This window comes from Podarcis gaigeae (genome assembly GCF_964106915.1).
Source record: "Podarcis gaigeae genome assembly, chromosome: 10".
Taxonomy (NCBI): domain Eukaryota; kingdom Metazoa; phylum Chordata; class Lepidosauria; order Squamata; family Lacertidae; genus Podarcis; species Podarcis gaigeae.
In genome coordinates this window covers 16,919,599-16,943,446 of record NC_139686.1, presented here as the reverse complement: position 1 = coordinate 16,943,446, position 23,848 = coordinate 16,919,599, and the positions used below count along the sequence as shown (strand labels likewise).

Here is a 23,848-nt window from a genome sequence, read left to right as displayed (position 1 = left end):
AGTGGAAAAGGATCCTGAAGTACCATGGGGTAAATTATGGGGAGTTTAGACGTCCACCCCAAACATTACATCTTGTCAGAAACTGGACTTTTTCAAGACTGTCTAGGGCCAAAAACTACTGGGATAGCTCAGTCGGGAATGGATGGAACTCTTGATCTCAGGGCCATGGGTTTGAGCCCCGCGCTGGGCAAAAGATTCCTGCATTGCAGGGGGTTGGACTAGATGACCCCCATGGTCCCTCCCAACCAGTGGCATAGCTTGGGGGGTGCAGGGGGGGCCGGCCGCACTGGGCGCAACATCTGGGGGTAGGGTTAGGGGCGCAAATCCACGGGTTAGGGGGCGCAAATCCACGAGTTAGGGGGCACAAATTACTTGCCTTGCCCCAGGTGCTGACAACCCACGCTACGCCACTGCTCCCAACTCTACAATTCTATGACATGGACACTTGTCCATACGATTTGGTACAAAGTATCCACAGTAATTGCTTCTATAATTTCACCTAATTCTCTACGAAGAAAAGAGATGGATGCTAGATCTCTTCTTCCTTTTGCTCTCGCAGTATGAATTCTTGTGTGAAGCACTTTTATGTATTCATATGCATACTATTTAAATATGACTTACGCTTCCGCTTTTAAATAGCTCATGCTTTTGTGAAGGCCATCAATGGATTTCATATCCTCCTCAGACAGCTGGAAAGTAAATGCCTGTTAGGAGGAGAAAAAAATAATGCTGAGGTGTTTTTAATCATGCCTTCTTTTTGCACCTCAGAGCTGATCACCTTTTTCCAGCCACAGAGAAACCAAAGCGAACTTTGCTACCACCTTCCAAAGTTGAATTCCTTCATTTAACAGCTTCAGTCCAGATGTCCTCCCATTGAGGGAATTTTATATGCATAGTAATGTAGGTTTGCAATAGAATAGGAATGGGGAAACTGTGGCCCCCCAGATGTGGATGGACTCCAACTCCCCATCAGTCTCCGCCATCATGTCCAATGGGTCAGGGATGAGGGAAGTCACAACCCAGCAAATGTAGTTTAGTACTTCTTCAGTACTCACAGCTGTGCCTTCTTGATAGTGGTACCCACCCTGTGGAATGTCCTCCCATCAGATGTGAAGGAAATAAACAACTACAGTGGTGCCCCGCAAGACGAATGCCTCGCTAAACGAAAAACCCACAAGACGAAAGGGTTTTCCAATTTTTTAGCGGCTTCGCAAGACGAATTTCCCTATGGGCTTGCTTCGCAAGACGAAAGCCCATAGGGAAATCTCCGGGGACAGTGGGGAAGCGCAGCGCACCTTCTCTGTTCCCGGACCTGTCCTAAGGCTTGCGGTGGGAGGTCCGGGAACAGAGGAGAAGGCGCGAAGGGCTTCTCCTCTGTTCCCGGGGCTTGCGGTGGGAGGAGGGTTTTTCCTCCCCACCGCCAACCTTCAGAACAGCATTCTGAATGTTGGCGGTGGGGAGGAAAGCCCTCCTCCCACCGCAAGCCTTCAGGACAGGTCCGGGAACAGAGGGGAAGGTGCGCAGCGCTTCTGAAGGCTGAAGGCTGGCGGTGGGAAGAAAAGCCCTTCTCCCCCGCCAGCCTTCAGAAGAGTTCCCGCCTAGGCTGTGGATAGCAGCCTGCTGCCCCTCACGCGGGGCAGCAGGCTGCTATCCGCAGCTTGGAGAGCCCTCTGGACCTCTTCTGAAGGCGGGCGGGGGACAAAAGTCTTTGTCCCCCCTGCCTGCCTTCCCGGGGGCTTTTAAATCGCCCCGGGACAGCGGAGAATTCATCCGCTGTCCCGGGGCGATTTTAAAATGCTGACGGGCGGCTTCGTTGATGTTTTATTGTGCTTTTAACATTCTGTTGGGAGCTGCCCAGAGTACTTGTCATATAAAAACAACTTGATTTTTTCGTTGCTTGATTAAACATGCAGTTTCCGGGGGGCAGACTTCCTTGATTTAATGCCTCCCGTTTTCAGCCAAATCCAAGTTTTTGAGTCCCGTTAATAGTTGTTTTGAAGTTCTTACTCACGGGTATCGATGCCAATTGTAGTTTCAGGAAGGAATCGGCGCTCTCCCAGAGTAGCTGGCGAAACCCAGCCAGATGGACGGCATATAAATACATTATTATTATTATTATTATTATTATTATTATTATTATTATTATTATTATTATGCAGTGTATAGCTAAACTACCGAACTTGCTCCCATGGGAGGCAGTGACAGCCAGCAACTTGAATAGCTTTAAACAATAAACAAATTCATGGTGGATTAGATGTGTATCTTCGCTCCCATACCCCAGCACCAGTTATGTGACCCGTGAGATCACAGTGTCCAAATGATGTGCTTTTTCAGTATTGTTTTTTAATGGATTAATATATGCTGCTTTACCTGGATGTCTTCCTCAATTTGCTCTCTGGTGTCAGCCTTCACTAGGACCACCAGGCCACGCTGCAGTTGGTAGCGAATAGCCACGAGAGCTGGGCTTTTGTTGTACTTCTTGGCAATCGCAACCAACAAAGAGTCTTCAAGCAGGGGAGGAGCGTCCGGATTTAACCTGTTGGAGAGCAATAAGGAGAGAAGGTGGGTTTCTGGTGTCAAGATGCACAAATATAGGATGAGGGGCATATGAGATGAGAGTATATATGAAAAGGATCTAGGGGTCTTAGTAGACCACAAGCTTAACATAAGTCACAGTGTGATGCAGCAGGAAGAGAAGCTAATGCTATTCTAGGCTGCTTCAGCAGATGTATAGTGTTCCGATCGAGGGAATAGGGACACGGGTGGCACTGTGGGTTAAACCACAGAGCCTAGGACTTGCCGATCAGAAGGTTCGTGGTTCGAATCCCCCCGACGGGGTGAGCTCCTGTTGCTCTGTCCCTGCTCCTGCCAACTTAGCAGTTCAAAAGCACATCAAAGTGCAAGTAGATAAATAGGTAACGCTCCGGCAGTAAGGTAAACGGCGTTTCCGTGCGCTGCTCTGGTTCGCCAGAAGCGGCTTAGTCATGCTGGCCACATGACCCGGATGCTGTGTGCTGGCTCCCTCAGCCAATAAAGCGAGATGAGCGCCGCAACCCCAGAGTTGGTCATGACTGGACCTAATGGTCAGTGGTCCCTTTACCATTTTTATTATGCATTGGTCAGACTTCACCTTGAATACTGTGTCAATTTCTGCACCCCACAGTTTAATAAGGATATTGACAAGTTTTTAGTATAGTGCTCTTCTCCCAATAAATCACAAACTCATACTTTGCACGTGGATCATTCTGCAGCCAAAATGGTAGCATCCATGCACAAAAGAGGTATTTTTCTTTGCTGGAGTACAATCAGTATTGGGGGGGGGGGGGTATGCAAGGTTTCTGATAATGTCTATAATGGGATGGGAAGAGCTCTGTAGATTTCTCTGTGGAATGATTTCTCAAAATGTGGGGCCACTACATAAAAGGCCCTGGTGCTGGTATCCAAAATGAGGATCTTTATTAATTGTGGGACCCAGTATGCAGCCTAAAGAGCTGATGTAGATGCTGGGGAATATTGGGCCTAGGTGGTTGCCTGAGATGGTCCCCAAACATTTTGGCTTCACCTCTTACCATCTTGGGTCCCTTTGGGATCCCAGGACACAATATCCTTCTAGGATGATATCGTTTGACTTGCAGAAGTCCAGCAGTTTGCTTTGGTTCCGATAAGGCTGGCATTCAACCTGCAGTTTCAAAATCCCCCAACACAACCCAAAAGTGAGAATTTAGATGAAACAAAAACTACTGTGAAATAAAGGAAAGACAGAAAAGCAGATCAATGCTATTGTTTCTTGAAATATTCAGCTGTTACCTTTCTTAAAGTGTGTTGTGTTTTCTGATGCATCAGAATCTTTAGAGGACCATTCTTGCATTTGTGGTTTCCATTGCCACGCTCCTCATCCGTGAAATGTGTGTTAGCTGAAGATGGGGGACAGGGCTTATTCCCCCTCAATCTCCTCTCACTCCAGCCCTGTTGAGTCATTATACCCAAAGAAGAAATATCCTGGGCGCACTGTCCTGCCTGCAGTGTCTCTATTTCTTTTTATATATATATATATATATATATTTATTAAGATTTTTAAACATAAATGCAAAAATAAAAAACAGTGTAGCATATATCATAACATACCTTCTTAACTTCTTTGGACTCCCTCACATCTCCCACTCCCACTTGCATCATTGTCAATTCTTGCCCGCAATTTATCATCTTGTTTACAATCTTGTGTCACATTCATTTAACTATAGTCTGTTAATTCTCCAATAGGTTTATAATTTTTCCTCAACTTACTTGTCATCTTAATTCCATCTAATTTAGTGGTGCACAATTATTTATGATCTAGCATCCTTTCTTAACATTCAGTCAAATTGCAATGTTTTTTTAAATAAATCTTAAATTTCTTCCAGTCTTCTTCAACCCTCTCCTCTCCCAGGTCTCGGATTCTGCCAGTCATCTCGGCCAGTTCCATATAGTCGATCAGTTGCATCTGCCACTCTTCCAGTGTGGGTAGATCTTGAGTTTTCCATTTCTTAGCGATGAGTATCCTTGCTGCCGTTGTTGCATACATAAAAAATGTTAGGTCCTTCTTTAACACCTTCTGGCCGACAATACCCAGAAGGAAGGCCTCTGGTTTCTTAGTGAAGGTATACTTAAATACCTTTTTCAGCTCATTATATATCATTTCCCAGGGCAAGTCCACCAGAGGTGAAAGAATGTGACATCATTTTCTTTACATTTCCAACATTTGTTATCAGACAAATGGTATATTTTGGCAAGTTTAACTGGGGTCATGTACCATCTATATATCATTTTCATTACATTTTCCTTCAAAGCATTACATGCAGTGAAGTTCAGCCCGTTGGTCCACAACCTTTCCCAGTCCTCAAACATGATATTATGCCCTATGTCCTGTGCCCACTTTATCATAGCCGATTTCACCATTTCATCTTGTGTGTTCCATTTTAACAGCAAGTTATACATTCTTGAAAGTACCTTAGTCTTAGGTTCTAACAGTTCTGTTTCCAACTTCGATTTCTCCACCTGGAACCCTAACTTTTTGTCATTTTTAAACACTTCTTTAATCTGAGCATAGTGTAACCAGTCTCGCACTTTATCCTTCTTTTCCTCCAAACTCTGCAATTTCCAATTGTCTCCATCTTTTTCTAATATTTCCCAATATTTTGGCCATTTGGCCTCCATATTGGGTCTTTTTCGGGCCTTAGCTTCCAGAGGTGAAAGCCACCTTGGAGTTTTGTTTTCCAATAAGTCTTTGTATTTTGTCCAGACATTAAACACTGCTTTCCTGACAATATGGTTCTTAAAGGCCTTGTTGATCTTAACCTTGTCATACCATAAGTATGCATGCCAGCCAAAAGCATTGTTAAAACCTTCTAGGTCCAGTACGTCAGTGTCTTCGAGAAGTAGCCAGTCTTTTAGCCAGCAGAAAGCTGCGGCTTCATAGTACAACTTTAGGTCTGGCAGGGCAAAGCCCCCTCTTTCTTTCGCGTCAGTTAATATCTTAAACTTGATTCTGGGCTTTTTGCCCTGCCAGACAAATTTAGAAATATCTCTCTGCCACTTCCGGAAGCACTCCGTCTTGTCCACAATCTGTAGTGTTTGAAACAAAAACAACATTTTTGGCAATACATTCATCTTAATAGCAGCAATTCGGCCTAACAAGGAAAGTTTTAATTTTGTCCAACTGTCCAAGTCTCTTTTGTCTCTATTTCTGCCCACTCAGTCTCTGAATTGTCTATGTTGAGCAAAAAGGCCTGATGGGGGATATGCCTGGTTTTCCATCAAGTGGAGCACATGATCTGGGACTCTGCTTTATCAGTGTCTCAATAAACTGAAATTTCCAATCAAATTGAGCAGTGGAGACATCAGAAAATAAAATTAGGGGAAGAAGGGCGCAAGACTTTTCAAAGAGCGCAGTTGTTGTTGTTGTTGTTGTTGTTATTTTATTAAAGATTTCTTAGTTTACGAAAATATGTGCATGGTCTCTTTTTTCAAGTTGCATTTTCTACAGATCAGTTTCATTTGTTGTGAGACATTAGTGTTACATACAGTGTGAGGTTGGGAAGAAAAAACAGGGAAAGAGGGGAGTGGGGAGTGGGATGGGGTTGGGTGGCAATGCTTCTATTTAAGGGAGCAGTATTTTCTCATATGTAAGGAAGTAATGGTATAGTTTTCAGTAATCCTCCCTGTGTAAATGGATTTTGTATGTGAAAAGTGTCTTTACTTCAAGTCATCACTGTGGCTCATCAATGGTGGAAAGTATGGGGGGCATAAGAACTAATTGTCTGGGGTGCCCACTCTACTGCCATATATGAATTGGATAGCACATCAGGACTGGGCAGAGGGTACAAAGAAGCCATGATTGAAGTGGGGCTATCTGGACCACTGTCTCTGTGGTATGGGGAGATCACGGCTGCACACATCTGATTGTCAGTCCATCACTCCTGCTTAGCTACCAGATTGCATGCCTTGGACTAGCGTGCTCTGGTCTCACTGGTTACAAAATATACATCAGTGGCCAAGTGAATCAGGGCTGCTTGGGTGCAACAGCTTTGTCCAGATGCCTAACTAAAAGGCCCTTCGCCCCCCACTTGAGAACTTCCAGAGTCCCCACAAGAGGCTGTGTGGGCCCTGACTTGCCCCGTGCTTGCAGTCATGGGATGGGTTTTATCACATGATGGCGTATGTTTTCATTCCGCAGTGTGGGAAGTGACGGAGATGGGATGTTTCGTATTACATGTACTGTGTTCCGTGATGTAGGACTATTGTCCTTTATTCTCTCTCTTTGCTGTTTGCTGCTGCTGAGGGAGGAGTTGAGTCGGAATGTTCCGAGTGTATTATATGTTGATAAAGTAGTTTAGCCAAAATGCTGCGCTGCTGAGTCTGTCAAGCGAATTGATAACACTCTGCTGTTCCAAAGCGTGCTGATGCCTCTTGGTATCAGTCGCTGTGATGTTCGGGCAGAAGAAAGCTCTTGAAGCTCCCGAACGACTGACCAGGAGGGAGAGAACATGCCAGTCGGGCATGTGACTCTATCGGAGTCCTACTTGCTTGTTGAATGATCCTGACACTGACTGCTTGCAGGCCTCCTTCTACTTGAGATGCTTGTTTCAAACATTATGGACTTCTCCACACTTCTTTTGTCTGAGGATTCAGAAGTCTCTATTACTGGTTCCAGGAATTTAGGGGAGTCTACCCCACAACTGTGACTTGGTCTGCAACCTTATAACCTTAAGCAAGTTTTTTCAGAGAATTGCTGTGTTTATCCAAACAAACGTCCTCTCACAAAAGAGCTTAAATAAAGAAACTTTCAACCCCTTAAAAAAGCAATCACACTTGACCTGGTTTATCACTGGCTTGTATTTCAATCCTGGCTTGTTCAGGATCATTTCCAGCTGCTTACGGGTGAAGCTGGACACTCCGATGGACCTCACCAAGCCGGCATCTTTGCATGCCTCCATTGCCTGGCAAAGAAAGCACATGTTTGTTGAGTGGTGTTTGTTTGTTGAATAGCTGGGACCACACTCCCCCCCCCCAGATTAAGATTGGAGGCTAACTCATATACTCCCAAGAGTGTGCAATAATTCACCAGCTCTCATAGGAGCCATTGTGTGAGTCATTGTTCTGGACATGCCTCCTCTAGTGTAAGGCTAGTGTGCTCTGTATCTGAATGACTCAAGGGATGGATTTCCTAATCCCAGGCACCTACCTCCCATGTCTTCTGAAGATCTACGTTGTCAAAAATCAATTTTTTGTCTTCTCCCATGGGAAGTAAATCTGGTCCAGGCTAGAAAAGGAGGGGGAGGGAATGAGTGCATTTCAGGTTCACAAGCAAGTTCACAAGCACCACATTTCACATTCTTGTTTATTCAAGAGGGATAAAGTTTACTTTATCCAGGAAAAAAATACTTAAGGTGAAATATTAGGTAACGGTAAAGGTTAAGGACCCCTAGACAGTTAAGTCCAGTCAAAGGTGACTATGGAGTTACGGTGCTCATCTCGCTTCCATACCGAGATAGCTTGCATTTGTCCTCAGAAAGCTTTCTGGGTCATGTAGCCAGCATGAGTAAACCTCTTCCGGTGCAACGGAATACCATGACGGAAACACCATTTACTTTCCCTCCGCAACGGTACTCATTTATCTACTTGCACTGGTGTGATTTCTAACTGTTAGGTTGGCAGAAGCTGGGGCAGAGCAATGGGAGCTTCTGATTGGCAAGCCCAAGAACTACATCTTCACCAGCATCCCCCAGTTGCAATATTAACTCAGTATTGTCTCTTTTAATGCAGAGGTGGGGAATCAGTGGATCTCCAGGCCTTGCTGGCCTCCAATTACCATCAGCTGCAGCCACCAAGGACAATGATCAGGGATGATAGGAGTTGCAACTGAGGAACATCTGGAAGGCCACAGTTTCTCCAAATATGCTTTAATTTTTTCTGTGCCCCATAGAACAAACTGTCTTCTTTCTTTGCACAGGTCTGTCTCCCCATCTCTCCAAGCCCTTTTTTCTTCCCTTGCTCAGTCACCAAATCCTGCTCTGCACATGATTTCTTTCATATGATGCCCATGTAGTTAATGTAATAAGTATATGCAGCTGTTTTATTTAACTGGCATGGCTTCTCCCCCTAAATCTGGGAGCGATCATTCCTTGATTAAGATATGTTCTAGCAGAGAACTGTCAGCATGTCTAGGAAATGACAATTCCCAATGCTCCTTCGGGGAATCAAATATTTTTAGTAGGCTTTCCCCCCTCCTCCCCCCAATTCATATATCGTACTCAATACTTGCATTATGACATTATTTACCTTCATAGAACATGGATTGTGCATTAAGAACAGATCCATGTAGTCAAACTGGAGTTTCTTCAGGGATTCCTCTAAGCATTTCCGAACCAGCTCTGGGCGGTGGAAGGTACTCCAAAGCTGTCAAAAATATAAAGAGATTTATATTTTCACACAGCCGTAGATTTTTTGGGTCTCGGGACACTTTAGCTGTGGTAGATGACTATTCTGGTGTGCAATGTGTTAAGGACACACTCAAATATTGTTCTGAAGAGTATTTTGAATTGCTGTGGTGAGGTAAAGTAATTTTAAAGTCATCATTGCTAATAAATAGTATTTTTACCATTTATTTACGAAATTTATATATTGCCCTTCATCAAAAGATCTTGGAGCAGTTCACAAGATAAAAGCACAAATAAATCATCATCATCAATCTTTATTATGGTCCAGAGACCCAACAAATCATTACAAAGCAGTACACAATTCATAAAGCTTACCTCCTGAACCATAGATGGCATCGTTGGTGGTAGCATCGACTTGAGCTCCGCATCAGTTGATGCGGTTTTTATTATTTTTATCAGTCTTTTATTAGCTTTTATCAGCCGCCATATTTTATCTCTGTCATTTGGCAGCTATATATTTACAAAGCTTGAGTTAGGGGCTTGAGTTAAAAGTCTTAGAGAAACTCTTGGAAAGTCTCAGAGAAAGCCTTAATTAGCTCCATCAACTAAACCTACCAACTACTTATCAGCAAGAGTGGAGATTACACGCCCTATCGTAGGAGGATGCCAAGCTTCCTGATTTACAGCAGAAATTAGTAGTGGCTCTATCTCTGGGGAAATGTCTAGGAAAAAGAAGCGACCGGCCTCATCTCCACAAATAATCCCACAGCAAAAGAGCAAGCAGAGTAAAATGGACGATTTTGTAAGAGCACAGAACTCAGAACCTACTACATTAGATAGAACTCATTCCCAGATAGGTGGGGTGGAGATCACCCAGCGGAGAATGCTGAGATGAGCACTCATGAACTATCCCATGAACTACTATCTGAGGGGGCACAAATAAATAGTCAAAACAGAAGCAACAATACAGGAATCCCTCCTTCCAATAACCAGTGGCAGAGGAAGCCGCTTGGAGAGATGTGTGGCTCAGGCGTGCTGCAGGCCCCACGGTGAGTGCTGCCTGGCATTTTGTCACCCCGTCAGTGGTGACACCTGGGGCAGTCCGCACCCACTGCACCCCCTTCCTCCGCCCCTGGCAAAAACATGTTCAAAAAGGTGTATCATGAGCCTTCCTGCAGAGAGCACTCCCCAAATGGGGAGCCATGCAGAAAAGGCCCCGTTCTCGTTCTGCTGCCCTGCGAGCCTCACATGGAGGAGGCATACAAAGAAGAGCCTCAGAGGATGAACACAGAATCTGGGTAGGTTTATATAGGGAGAGGCATTTTGCTCTGATTTTGTTAAATAATGACTGTGAAATATGTAACTGCATCACGATGCAGGCACTATATTCTACCCTTTAAAATAAAAAATAAAAAATGCAGGCGCTATATTTTACTGTGGTACCTCGGGTTACAGACACCTCGGGTTACAAACACTTCAAGTTACAGACTCTGCTAACCCGGAAGTAGTACCTCAGGTTAAGAACTTTACCTCAGGATGACAACAAAAATTGTGCACCAGTGGTGCGTTGGCAGCGGGAGGCCCCATTCACTAAATTGATACCTCAGGTTAAGAACGGTTCCGGGTTAAGAACGGACCTCCGGAACGAATTAAGTCCGTAACCAGAGGTACCACTGGTACCACACTTTTTTAAAAAAAATGCCAAACTCACTCACTTTTCCAGTGTAGAAAATGTCTTCCCTTTTTATTGTTCCGTCTGCAATCTTCGCACGAACAGCCCGCCCAACGTGCTCCTCTGTCTGGTATACATATGCACTATCAATAAGACGGAAGCCGTATTCTATTGCTATCTTTGCAGCCTCCTCACACTTACTTTTTGGAACCTGCGGGTTGAAAAAGTGAAAAGGTTAGTCAAGGTCTCTGCTTCAGTGGGGAAATTAATATCAGAGGGTACCTGTAAGTAACACTGAGTATCGGTGGACATTTTCAAACTAGACCTGAGTCTCAGGGACTCAGCTAGGCTGGATCTAAACACATCAAAGGAAATGAAAGAAAAAGCGTAAAGAAAAAGCAATTTATGTATACAGTATGTGTTGCATGTGCGATATAACATTGTGCCACCAGATGGAGAAATGGAGTCTTGTTTATCTCTACCTGTTTTCCCTGTTTAAATTTACAGCACTTTATACTGAAATGCTTCTTTGATGTGTCTAGATCTATCCCTGCTGATGCCTGGGTCCTCTTGTGGGATCTCTTTCATGAGGCAAGGTGGCACTGACCAGCTGGTATCCAAGGCTATGGCCGTGGAAGAAGCAAGTCAGTGATGTGAACCCCTCCATCCTTCTTGTTGGCATCTGTCTGTCTCTAGAGACAATGGAGTTTGCCTCCAGGGGAAAGTAAAAATTGCTGTGTTAGCAGCACCAAAGTGACTTCCCTGGGGTGCAAGCCTGTGTAGTCAGTATGGAGGTCCTGGGCTGCCCAGATGAAAAGGCCTCTCTCTCATCCTCGCCGATGTGATCCAAAGGAACACAGACTAATACATTTGGCACCAGCTTGGCTGCAGGTGTTGCCAGAAGGAGGCATGCAATGCACCACCCAACCGTCTTAGGAACTCCAGCCCAGATTTGTGTAGCGTTTACTCCTTTTCTTCTCCTGAAGATATTCCACAAGGCAGCAGAGGTTCAAGAGCAGAGTTTTCCTTCTTCTAGATAGGCTACCTCTCTAGCTGAATGAGTCCCATCTGCCCCTCATTTCCCTCTACGGCCCATACAGAAACCGCCTTCTTGACCATTGGATCCCCTAGTAATCTCATCTGTCTGCCAGAGCCTCTCTTCACATGCAGGATTGAAAATGAGCAATCAGTTAACTTGACTGAGCCAACATGGTGTAGTGGTTAAGAGCGGTGGACTCGTAATCTGGTGAACCAGGTTCGCTTCCCCGCTCCTCCACATGCAGCTGCTGGGTGACCTTGGGCTAGTCACACTTCTTTGGAGTCTCTCAGCCCCACTCACCTCACAGAGTGTTTGTTGTGGGGGAGGAAGGAAAGGAGAATGTTAGCCACTTTGAGACTCCTTTGGGTAGTGATAAAGCAGGATATCAAATCCAAACTCCTCCTCCCCGTCTTGCCAGTTATTTTGGTTCAAACAGTGGAACAAAGTTTGTAGAATGCTCTTTTTAAAAATCAGCTAAAATGTTTGTGAAATTGGAGAAATATCCAGGAAAGGATTGAGAAAGTCTCTTCGTCAGCAAGTATCTCTTTGTATAAAATAGATTCTACCCCTCGCTTTATATGTGAATGGAGCAGACATATGAACTGGAAAAATGGAAAAAGGAAAATTGCTTTGAAAAACTGGGTGGTAACTTTTATTTGGAAAATTCATGATATTCCTAGAAATTAATTTAACTACAAAACAAGAATCGACACCGATCCCTTCATTTGCATTGCTGGTGATATGGACCAAATTAAGATGGTTTGGATAAAGAATTGAGTCTATATTTATTGTTAGTGTCCAGAATAGTTAGCTAATGGCTGATAATTTTGGATAATATTGTTACTCCCAACAAAACTATGGTAATAGTAGGCACTTATAGTTCTATAGAAATATTTTTGAAAATATCACTAGAAGTTTTGCACTGGGGACTTTGAACCCTGCAGCAATTCACACTGGAAACTGTTTCTCAGCTACAAACCATCTAAGTCTTGCACAAAACATTATTTGCTCCTGAATCTGCTGGCTCAGGACCCTTGTTGAATGAGAAGCAGAGCTTTATGTGCTGCAAGGGACCTGTTGCATTCCTGGCTGCTGTGACCCAAGACGTTCTCATACACAAATGGCTTCTCAGATCAGGTGAGATCATGCGGTGCTTTGCAATGTATGAAGCACTCTGCAGCTGGCAGGCATTTTGTTCTTCAAAAACAAGTTACAACAATCTGAGAGTTAAATGTGTTACTTACATTGTCCGAGGTATATGTTCCAAACCCCAGTACAGGGATTTTGTTCCCATCATTCATTGTAATGCCACGGTCTTTGCTAAGTGCCATTTTCTGCTTCTGTGCTTGTTCAGTTCTTGGCTGCAGGCTGAAACTGATCGACACTCTTGTGGCGAAAGGGAAAACTCGAGTGAGAAAAATGAAGTTTGTGTTTCCAATAAAATGACTTCTGTTGGCAGGATAGGAGGGGAGTGCTTAAATACTCGGAAGAAATGAGAGAGAAAGGCAGTGAACCTAAGGCCAACTTTTAATCAATAACTTTCAGTAGAATGTCCTTTGATGCCCCACAATTTTCATTGTTGACTTAGCAGCATTGCATTCTCAGGATAAATAACCTATTTCCAACTTTTAATAAATAATTTTCAGCAGTATGTCTCTTGCTACACCAGCAGTTTTCATTGATGAGTTAGCAGCATTGCTTTCACAGGATAAAAAAATAGCTGTCTTTTTCTTCTTCTTCTTCTTCTTCTTCTTCTTCTTCTTCTTCTTCTTCTTCTTCTTCTTCTTCTTCTTCTTCTTCTTCTCCTCCTCCTCCTCCTCCTCCTCCTCCTCCTCCTCCTTCTTCCCGTTCCAATAAAGGAATGCAATCTTTGATCAAGAAGCTTCACCTCTTTGTTAGATCAGTAAACGTTAGACATAGGAAAACCAAGCCGAAGAGCTAGGCAGACCTTTTCTTCAGGCTGTAGTATTGAAATGAAAATAAATATGATCTTAAAAAAAATAAGAAATGAAATTTGTGGAGGCATCTGTTAACCCAAAGAAGCTGGGTATTCTGAGAGCCAATGAACACACAAAGGATGTAAGGAAGGAAAGGAGCATGCAACTTTGCCAGCACATGTAAAGCACATTTGATGTGCACGACATTCCCAAAGAATCCTGGGAACTGAAATTTGTGAAAGATGCTGGGAATGGGAGCTTTGTGAGGGGTAAACTACAGTTCCCATAGTTCTTTTCGAGGGGTCATATGCTTTAAAAGTGCTCCAAATCATAGGATCATAGAAATGTGGACTTGGAAGGGACAGTGAGGACCATCTATTTCAACCCCATGCAATGCAGGAATCTTTCGCCCAACGTGGGGCTCAAACCCACAACGCTGAGATTAGAGTCTCATGCTGTACCAACTGAGCTGTCCCTCAGGGTGTGTTTGTTACACAGTCATCTTCTGGTTTGGAGTAAACACTGTCAGAATGCAATGCACGATAAGAAATGGTAGGATGGATGAAGGATGTGGAATGTGGCGCCATGTGCAGAGTGCTCAGCCTGAATGCAGATTAAAAGGAAGCGTGTCCACAGCCTCAGCCTGTACTGGAGGGACTGAGTGGGAGACAGCAAGTAGCAACAAATGATTTCAGCAAGGACATTTTGAATATTGTTACAGATTCCAGAGGATAGAATGCATGCGTATAACATGGTCAGAAGTCATTTCAGGTCAAGCTGGCAGACAATTGAAACCCTCTTTCCTCCCCACAGCCAGCAGAGGACCTCAGAGCCAGCAATGGTCATTCCTGCCCATCCCTTCCTCAGAAGTGGAAGCAGCGACTTTGTAATTTAGAAGTTTCCCCTCGTGTCCTGCTTCCCACAGACATCTGGTTGGCCACTGGAGAACAGGTTGCTGGACTAGATGGGCCACTGGCTTGATTCAGCAGCTCTTCTTATTTTCTGAAGTTATTTCAAATCATCTTGGCAATAAATCTCAGGCTATGCAGCTGCTTCTTTTTATGAAGGTTAATCCTCCCCCCCCCTTGTGCTATTTTCAATATATGACTCACCCCCTTGTAAGTGCTATTTGACACATTAGAAAGAACTAGGGATGGAGGAGTTCAATTTTGTTCACATTTTAATGAGAAACTACACAGCTCACACTTGAACCAATATGCAAATCGAAATGCAGTTATCCAAAAGAAAGTGGCAAATCTCTGACTTTTGTGATAGAGTTGTTCAGCTAGAGAACCATTACAAAAATGCATATAGTGGGGCAAAGTATGCATTAAATAGCATATACTAGTAACATGATGCAAAAATGCTTTATTTTAGCCAAAAGTGCAAAGAAAAATGTGCAAGGTAAGAGAAATTTGCAAGGATGAATTTTCATGAGATTTTCAAAATTCCCAAACTGATGTAGAGATGTGAGGAACTGAAGAGTGGAAAATGAGACGCTGGGAGGAACTGATATTGACAGATTTGACCAGTGCTTTCCATGCAAAAGGACCCAGGTTCAGAAGGGGATAAATTAGAGATGGGAGATGAGTCCTTATTCCACATCTGGTGGGTAATACTGTGGGTGACCAGCGTATCTGAAACGAAACAAAAGAGAGTCAACACTCAAGGGTTGGAATATGCACAAGCAACAAAAATTGATCTGTTGCTAGCCATTGCCTCATGAGACCATTTCACACAGTGCATTCCCTGAGTTTGCCATCAAATGCCCACCCTGCTGAAAATCTGGGACGCTGAAAGTAAAAATGGTCCACCATTTGCAATATCGGGATGATCATATGTCTGTCTTCTCACTAGAGAAAATAACCCCTAGATGATAAATACAGCCCTGGTTGCTGATCAAAGTGGTACAAAAGGGTTGGGTCAAAGGTCTCCCTCCTCTTCCCCAGCGTCTTTTTGAGAGTTTCAGGTAGGGGCAGAAGGACAAATGCTGTTTTGGGAGTCCCTTCTTGGCAGTAATGCATGAGGCAGCCATCTTTCCCCCATCAAATGCTCCTGGGAATGTCTGCACATCATTGTATGGCATTGGTCTCAAGGGTATTTGGAAGCCTGGTTTCAAAGCACAGATAAACTATTGGGGGATGTCAGGGAACTGCCATCAGCTCAGAGGCGAGAGGTGGAAGGGCAGTTGTGGTATAAGGAACTTCTGAAAATCTTGCGAAGCAGTTCCTCCTCCGGCAAGGAGGAAACCCTCACCTCCAGCAGAGAGGAGGTGCAGCGACCAGGGGATTCTAGGGAGAGCTTCAACACCGAGCCTGAGCAAACAGGAGAGGAGGGAAGTACCCCTTTGCCAGCGCCCACTCTGCGCAGTAGGTTTCAGTGCAGGGAGGGGCAGAGAAGGTTAGGGGTCAAGCGACTGTTATGCTGGGGGAGGTACAAAGACCGACCACTCCCAGATTCTGCTAGCAATTGAGCCAGGCATGAATTTACGATGCTCTTCACTGTAAATAGCTTGCTTTTTATAGTGGAAAAAGATCCTGAATTGCCATGGGGTAAATTATGGGAAGTTTAGAAGTCCACCCCAAACATCACATTTTGTCAGAAACTGGACTTTTTCAAGACTGTGTAGGGCCAAAAACTACTGGGAGAGCTCAGTTAGTAAAGGATGGGACTCTTAATCTCAGGGCCATGGGTTTGAGCCCCGTGCTGGGCAAAAGATTTCTGCATTGCAGGGGGCTGGACTAGATGACCACTGTAGTCCCTCCCAACTCTACAATTCTATGACATGGACACTTGTCCATACGATTTGGTACAAAGTATCCACAGTAATTTCTTCTATAATTTCACCTAATTCTCTACGAAGAGAAGAGATGGATGCTAGATCTCTTCTTCCTTTTGCTCTCGCAGTATGAATTCTTGTGTGAAGCACTTTTATGTATTCATATGCATACTATTTAAATATGACTTACGCTTCCGCTTTTAAATAGCTCATGCTTTTGTGAAGGCCATCAATGGATTTCATATCCTCCTCAGATAGCTGGAAAGTAAATGCCTGTCAGGAGGAGAAAAAAAATAATGCTGAGGTGGTATTTAATCTCGTCTTCTTTTTGCACCTCAGAGCTGAGCACCTTTTTCCAGCCACAGAGAAACCAAAGCGTACTTTGCTACCACCTTCCAAAGTTGAATTCCTTCATTTAACAGCTTCAGTCCAGAAGTCCTCCCATTGGGGGAATTTTATATGCATAGTAATGTAGGTTTGCAACAGAACAGGAGTGGAAACTGTGGCCCCCCAGATGTGGATGGACTCCAACTCGTCATCAGTGTCCGCCATCATGTCCAATGGGTCAGGGATGAGGGAGGTCATACTCCAGTGAATGTAGTTCAGTACTTCTCCATGCAGTTCATAGCTAAACTACTGAGCTTGCTTCCATGCGAGACAGTGACAGCCACCAACTTGGATGGCTTTAAACATTAGACAAATTCATGGTGGATAAGAATACCAATGGAAGCTAGTCATGATGGTTGCACTCTGACTTCACGGTCTGAGGCAGTGATTCTTCTGAATACCCACTGCTGGAAACTCCTCCAACTTCTTGAGTCCCCAAACCAAGATGTGCATCTTCCCTCCCAGATGTGTCATGTGACCCGTGAGATCACAGTGTTCAAGTAATGTGCTTTTTCAGTATTGTTTTTTTAATGGATTAATATATGCTGCTTTACCTGGATGTCTTCCTCAATTTGCTCTCTGGTGTCAGCCTTCACTAGGACCACTAGGCCGCGCTGCAGTTGGTAGCGAATAGCCACGAGAGCTGGGCTTTTGTTGTACTTCTTGGCGATCGCAACCAACAAAGAGTCTTCAAGCAGGGGAGGAGCGTCTGGATTTAACCTGTTGGAGAGCAATAAGGAGAGAAATTGTGTTTCTGGTGTCAACATGCACAAATATACATGCACAAATATAGGATGAGGGGCACTTGGCTTGACAGCAGTATATATGAAAAGGATCTAGGGGTCTTTGTAGACCACAAGCTTAACATGAGTCACAGTGTGATGCAGCAGGAAGAGAAGCTAACGCTATTCTAGGCTGCTTCAGCAGAAGTATAGTGTTCCAATTGAGGGAATTGGGACGCAGGTGGCGCTGTGGGTTAAACCACAGAGCCTAGGACTTGCCAATCAGAAGGTTGGCGGTTCGAATCCCCCCGACGGGGTGAGCTCCTGTTGCTCTGTCCCTGCTCCTGCCAACTTAGCAGTTCGAAAGAACATAAAAGTGCAAGTAGATAAATAGGTACTGCTCCGGTGGGAAGGAATACGGCATTTCCTTGTGCTGCTCTGGTTCGCCAGAAGCGGCTTAGTCATGCTGGCCACATGACCCGGAAGCTGTGTGCTGGCTCCCTCGGCCAATAAAGCGAGATGAGTGCCGCAACCCCAGAGTCGGTCACGACTGGACTTAATGCTCAGGGGTCCCTTTACCTTTTTTATTATGCATTGGTCAGACTTCACCTGGAATACTGTGTCAAGTTCTGCACCTCACAGTTTAAAAAGGATATTGACAAGTTTTTAGTACAGTGCTCTTCTCCCAATAAATCACCAACTCATACTTTGCATGTGGATCATTCTGTAGCCAAAATGGTAGCATCCATGCACAAAAGAGGTCTTTTTCTTTGCTGAAGTACAATCAGTATTTGTGTGTGTGTGTGTGGGGGTGCAACGGCGCAACGGCAATTTTTCACTTGGTGCCGTTGGGCCCACCCTCTCTTATATATAGTGCACCCACCTCACAGATCACCAATTTCATGAATTCCTACAAACTACCCCAGATTATATTGTGGGGGTTTTCCCTTGTGTGAGGGAAAACTTAAGAATTTGGAGTCTCAGGCAGGATTTTGTAAAACAAAGGAATTTTATGACACAAGTGGGTGAAACATAGGATACTTCAGATTATAATTCTCTTTCACTTCAGTTCTTTCTCAGTTGTTGCATGGCTGTTGCCCCTTAATACCGTATTTTTTGCTCTATAAGACGCACCAGACCACAAGACGCACCTAGTTTTTGGAGGAGGAAAACAAGAAAAAAAATATTCTGAATCTTGGAAGCCAGAACAGCAAGAGGGATTGCTGTGCAGTGAAAGCAGCAATCCCTCTTGCTGTTCTGGCTTCTGGGATAGCTGCGCAGCCTGCATTCGCTCCATAAGACGCACACACATTTCCCCTTACGTTTTAGGAAGGAAAAAGTGAGTCTTATAGAGCAAAAAATACGGTACTTTGGTTCTTTAAAAAGGTGGTACTTCCTGTCAGTTACACACCCCTTTGACAACCCTACTCCTGAGGTACTCCAAGAAACAGACCCAAGGGATCTCCATAGCCCTCTTAACTGGTTTGGGAGTCTTCTCTTTTTGTAGAAGAATCTCAACCCTCCTGACTGGAATGAGACCTAAGTGGGCTGTCTTTTCCCAGCTTCCACTTCTCCTGGCTCAGCTTCAGCCTCCCAGTTAATTCCTGGCCTATTACTCTTACAGGACACCACACACTGTCCTTCACACTAAGCTCAGAGGATCCTTTCTCTAGCTTGTCACCCTCCCTCCCTCCCTATTCTCCCAACCTACCAAACTGTCTCTCCAAATCCTCTCCTTTTCAACTCTCCCTCCTGGAACCCCAGCCAAAAAGAAAAAGAAAACACTTGGGGACCCAACCTGTCCAGGAAAACAAACTTTTCTGTCACAGAGGTACCTAGGGAGGGAAAGAAAGGCCCAAAGAATAATGTGTGACTGTTGGAGAGTTGATATGGAAAAGAGGGAGGGAGTTCAAATGAAATGGAGGATCCTGGAGGAATGCACAGCTCATTGTCTTGAAGGAGAACTCAATATTTGTTGCTGGTCCCGCTTGTAAAAAATAAGCATTTAAGTGGCTTCCAATATAGATAAAAACAATACCATTTATAATTCTGAGACACCATTAAAGATAATATAAATATGATTTAAAAACAGCACAAAATTTCAGAAGTAGAAATTATTAAATAGCCCTCTGCCTGCAACATTTAAAAACATATGTTTGGGAGAAGTCAATCAGCTATATATAAAAAACACTTCAGCAATGGGAAGGTTTCTGAGAATGTCTAAAATGGGAGGGGAAGAGCTTTGCAAATCTCTCTCTAGAATGAGTTCCCCTATTGTAGGGCCACTGCAGAAAAGGCCCTGGTGCTGGTATCCACCATGAGGATCTTTATTAATTGTGGGGCCAAGAATAAAACCTTCAGAGCTGATATGGATGCTGGGGAATAGTGGGCCTTGGTGGTGCCTGAGGTGGTCCCCAAATGTTTTGGCTTCATCTCTTACCATCTTGGGTCCCTTTGGGATCCCAGGACACTATATCCTTCCAGGAGGATATTGTTTGACTTGCAGAAGGCCAGCATCTTGCTTTGGTTCCGATAAGGATGGCATTCAACCTGCAGATTCAAAATCCCCCAACGCAACCCAGAAGTGAGAATTCAGATGAAACCAAAACTACTGTGAAATAAAGGAAAGACAGAAAAGCAGAACAATCCTATTATTTCTTGAAATATCCAGCTGTTACCTTTCTTAAAGTGTGTTGTGTTTTCTGATGCATCAGAATCTTTAGAGGACCATTCTTGCGTTTGTGGTTTCCATTGCCACGCTCCTCATCCGTGAAATGTGTGTTAGCTGAAGATGGGGGACAGGGCTTATTCCCCCACAATCTCCTGTCACTCCAACCCTGTTGGAAATATCCTGGGCACACTCTCCTGCCTGCAGTGTCTCTATTTCTTCCCACTCAGTCTCTGAATTTTCTACGTTGAGCAGAAAGGTCTGATGGGGGATTTGCCTGGCTTTCCATCAAGCTGAGCAGATGATCTGGGACTCTGCTTTATCAGTGTCTCAATAAACTGAAATTTCCAATCAAATTGAGCAGTGGAGACATCAGAAAATAAAATTAGGGGAAGAAGAGCGCAAGACTTTTCAAAGAGGGCAGTTGTTGTTATTAAAGATTTCTTAGTTTACAAAAATATGTGCATTGTCTCCTCTTTCAAGTTTAATTTTCTACAGATTAGTTTCATTTGTTGTGAGACATTAGTGTTACATACAGTGTGAGGTTAGGAAGAAAAAACAGGGAAGGAGGGAAGTGGGGAGTGGGATGGGGTTGGGTGGCAATGCTTCTATTTAAGGGAGCAGTTTTATCTCATATGTAAGGAAGTATTGGTATAGTTTTCAGTAATCCCCTCTGTGTAAATGGATTTTGTATGCGAAAAGTGTCTTTTCTTCAAGTCACCCTGTGGCTCAGCAATGGTGGAAAGTATGGGGGGCATAAGAACTAATTGTCTGGGGTGCCCCCTATACTGCCATATATGAATTGGATAGCACATCAGGACTGGGCAGAGGGTACAAAGAAGCCATGGTTTAAGTGGGACTATCTGGACCACTGTCTCTGTGGTACGGGGAGATCACGGCTGCACACATCTGATTGTCAGTCCATCACTCCTGCTTAGCTACCAAATTGCATGCCTTGGACAAGCGTGCTCTGGTCTCATTTGGTTACCACCAGTGCCCAAGTGAATCAGGGCTGCTTTGGTGCAACAGCTTTGTCCAGATGCCTAACTCAAAGGCCCCTCTCTCCCCACTTGAGAACTTCCAGAGTCCCCACAAGAGGCTTTGTAGGCCCTGACTGTTAGGATTCTTGCCCTGTGCTTGCAGTCATGGGATTGGTTTTATCACATGACGGTGTATGTTTCTAATCCACAGTGTGGGAAGTGACAGAGATGGGATGTTTCGTATTACATATACTGTGTTCCGTGATGTAGGACTATTGTCCTTTATTCTCTCTCTTTGCTGTTTGATGCTGATGAGGGAGGAGTTGAGTGGGAATGTTCCGAGTGTATTATATGTTGATAAAGTAGTTTAGCCAAAATGCTGCGCTGCTGAGTCTGTCACGCGAATTGATAACACTCTGCTGTTCCTAAGCGTGCTGAAGCCTCTTGGTATCAGTCGCTGTGATGTTCAGGCAGAAGAAAGCTCTTGAAGCTCCCGAACGACTGACCAGGAGGGAGAGAACATGCCAGTCGGGCATGTGACTCTATCGGAGTCCTACTTGCTTGTTGAATGATCCTGACACTGACTGCTTGCAGGCCTCCTTCTACCTGAGATGCTTGTTTCAAACATTATGGACTTCTCCACACTTCCTTTGTCTGAGGATTCAGAAGTCTTGATTAAATGAGAACCCATTACTGGTTCCAGGAATTTAGGGGAGTCCACCCCAAAATTGTGACTGGAATTGCAACCTTATAGCCTTAAGCAAGTTTTTTCAGGGAATTGTTGTGTTCATGCAAACAAAGGTCCTCTCACAAAAGAGCTTAAATAAAGAAACTTTCAACCATGCTTGGAACAAACCCCTTTAAAAAGCAATTACACTTGACCTGGTTTATCACTGGCTTGTATTTCAACCCTGGCTTGTTCAAGATCATTTCCAGCTGCTTACAAGTGAAGTTGGACACTCCGATGGACCTCACCAAGCCGGCATCTTTGCACGCCTCCATTGCCTGGCAAAGTAAACACGACATGTTTGTTGAGTGGTGTTTGTTGAATAGCTGGGACCACACTTTTTTCCAGATTGAGATTGGAGGCTTATTGAGATTGAGGTTCACCAGCTCTCATAGGAGCCATTATGTGAGTCATTGTTCTGGACATGCCTCCTCTGGTGCAAGACTACTGTGTTCTGTATGTGAATGACTCAAGGGCCGGATTTCCCAATCCCAGGCACCTACCTCCCATGTCTGACGAAGATCTACGTTGTCAATAATCAATTTTTTGTCTTCTCCCATGGGAAATAAATCTGGTCCAGGCTAGAAAAGGAGGGGGAGGGAATTAGTGCATTTCAGGCCTAGAAGTTCACAAGCACCACATTTCACATTCTTGTTTATTCAAGTGGGATAAAAATCCAGGAAAAAATACTTATGGTGAAATATTAGGTAAAGGTAAAGGACCCCTAGACAGTTAAGTCCAGTCAAAGGTGACTATGGGGTTATGGCGCTCATCTTGCTTCCAGACCTAGATATCCGGCATTTATCCTCAGACAGCTTTCTGGGTCACGTGGCCACCATGACTAAACCTCATCTGGTACAACGGAATACCATGATGGAAACCAGAGCACAGGGAAACACCATTTACTTTCCCGCCTCAATGGTACTCATTTATCTACTTGCACTGGTGTGATTTCTAATTGCTAGGCTGGCAGAAGCTGGGACAGAGCAATGGGAACTTACCCCATTGCAGTGATTTGAACCACTAACCTTCTGATCGGCAAGCCCAAGAACTACATCTCTACCAGCATCCCCCCGTTGCAATATTAACTCAGTATTGTCTCTTTTAACCCAGTGGTGGGAATCAGTGGATCTTCAGGTCTTGCTGGCCTCCAAGTCCCATCAGCTGCAGCCAGCAAGGACAGTGATCAGGGATAATAGGAGTTGCAACTGAGCAACATCTGGATGGCCACAGGTTACCCAAACATGCTTTAATTTTTTCTGTGCCGCGTAGAATAAACTGTCTTCTTTCTTTGCACAGGTCTGTCTCCCCATCTCTCCAACCCCTTTTTACTTCCCTCGCTCCATTGCCAAGTCCTGCTCTGCACATGATTTCTTACATATGATGCCCATGTAGATAATGTCATCAGTATATGCAGATGTTCTCTTTAACTGGCATGGTTTCTCCCCCCAAATCTGGGAGTGATCATTCCTTGATTGAGATACAGTATAGCAGAGAACTGTCAGCATCTATAGGAAATGACAATTCCTTCAGGGAATAAAATATTTTTAGTAGGTTCTCTCCCCTCCTTCAAATATTGTACTCAATACTTGCATTTGGAGATCAATAATCATTTACCTTCATAGAATACGGAGAGTGCATTAAGAACAGATCCATGTAGTCAAACTGGAGTTTCTTCAGCGATTCTTCTAAGCATTTCCGAACCAGCTCTGGGCGGTGGAAGGTATTCCAAAGCTGTCAAAAATATAAAGAGATTTATATTTTCACACAGCCATAGAGTTTTTGTGTCTCGGGACAGTTTCGCTGTGTCAGATGACTATTCTTGTGTACACATCACAATATTTTTACCATTTATATTTACCATTTATTTATGAAATTTATATATTGCCCTTCATCAAAAGATCCTGGAGCAGTTCACAAGATAAAAGCACAAGATAAAAGCACAAAGAAATAGTCAAAACAGAAGCAACAACATACGAATCCCTCCTTCCAACAACCAGCGGCATAGGAAGCTGCTCGGAG

General features: G+C 44.1%; 3 protein-coding genes across 7 annotated transcripts in view; 1 reads left to right on the top strand and 2 right to left on the bottom strand.

The window, feature by feature from the left end:
* Nucleotides 1–13,085, bottom strand: part of LOC310826163 (aldo-keto reductase family 1 member C3-like) — a 38,450-nt gene extending 25,365 nt beyond the window's left edge. The window contains exons 1-8 of one of the 4 annotated variants that reach the window (XM_083700855.1): nt 12,871–13,045; nt 10,631–10,798; nt 8,818–8,934; nt 7,721–7,798; nt 7,353–7,475; nt 3,570–3,679; nt 2,371–2,536; nt 622–704 (exon numbers count right to left, since the gene is read on the bottom strand). In XM_083700855.1, the coding sequence (XP_083556981.1) occupies nt 622–704; nt 2,371–2,536; nt 3,570–3,679; nt 7,353–7,475; nt 7,721–7,798; nt 8,818–8,934; nt 10,631–10,798; nt 12,871–12,957 (932 nt within the window). In that variant the 5' untranslated portion in view covers nt 12,958–13,045. Of the gene's footprint in view, nt 1–621; nt 705–2,370; nt 2,537–3,569; nt 3,680–7,352; nt 7,476–7,720; nt 7,799–8,817; nt 8,935–10,630; nt 10,799–12,870 lie in introns of all 4 variants that reach the window. The other 3 variants (XM_083700854.1, XM_083700853.1, XM_083700859.1) reach the window with 3 other exon arrangements.
* LOC310826186 (tigger transposable element-derived protein 1-like) overlaps nt 1–23,848 on the top strand; it is a 1,677,490-nt gene that overhangs the window by 1,201,555 nt on the left and 452,087 nt on the right. The gene's annotated exons all lie outside the window — the stretch shown is intronic.
* Nucleotides 1–23,848, bottom strand: part of LOC310826161 (aldo-keto reductase family 1 member C3-like) — a 43,534-nt gene that overhangs the window by 16,256 nt on the left and 3,430 nt on the right. The window contains exons 3-10 of one of the 2 annotated variants that reach the window (XM_083700848.1): nt 23,444–23,560; nt 22,330–22,407; nt 21,982–22,104; nt 19,892–20,001; nt 17,284–17,449; nt 16,533–16,615; nt 14,916–15,200; nt 14,720–14,848 (exon numbers count right to left, since the gene is read on the bottom strand). In XM_083700848.1, the coding sequence (XP_083556974.1) occupies nt 15,158–15,200; nt 16,533–16,615; nt 17,284–17,449; nt 19,892–20,001; nt 21,982–22,104; nt 22,330–22,407; nt 23,444–23,560 (720 nt within the window). In that variant the 3' untranslated portion in view covers nt 14,720–14,848; nt 14,916–15,157. Of the gene's footprint in view, nt 1–14,719; nt 14,849–14,915; nt 15,201–16,532; nt 16,616–17,283; nt 17,450–19,891; nt 20,002–21,981; nt 22,105–22,329; nt 22,408–23,443; nt 23,561–23,848 lie in introns of those variants that run through there. The other variant, XM_083700849.1, reaches the window with a different exon arrangement.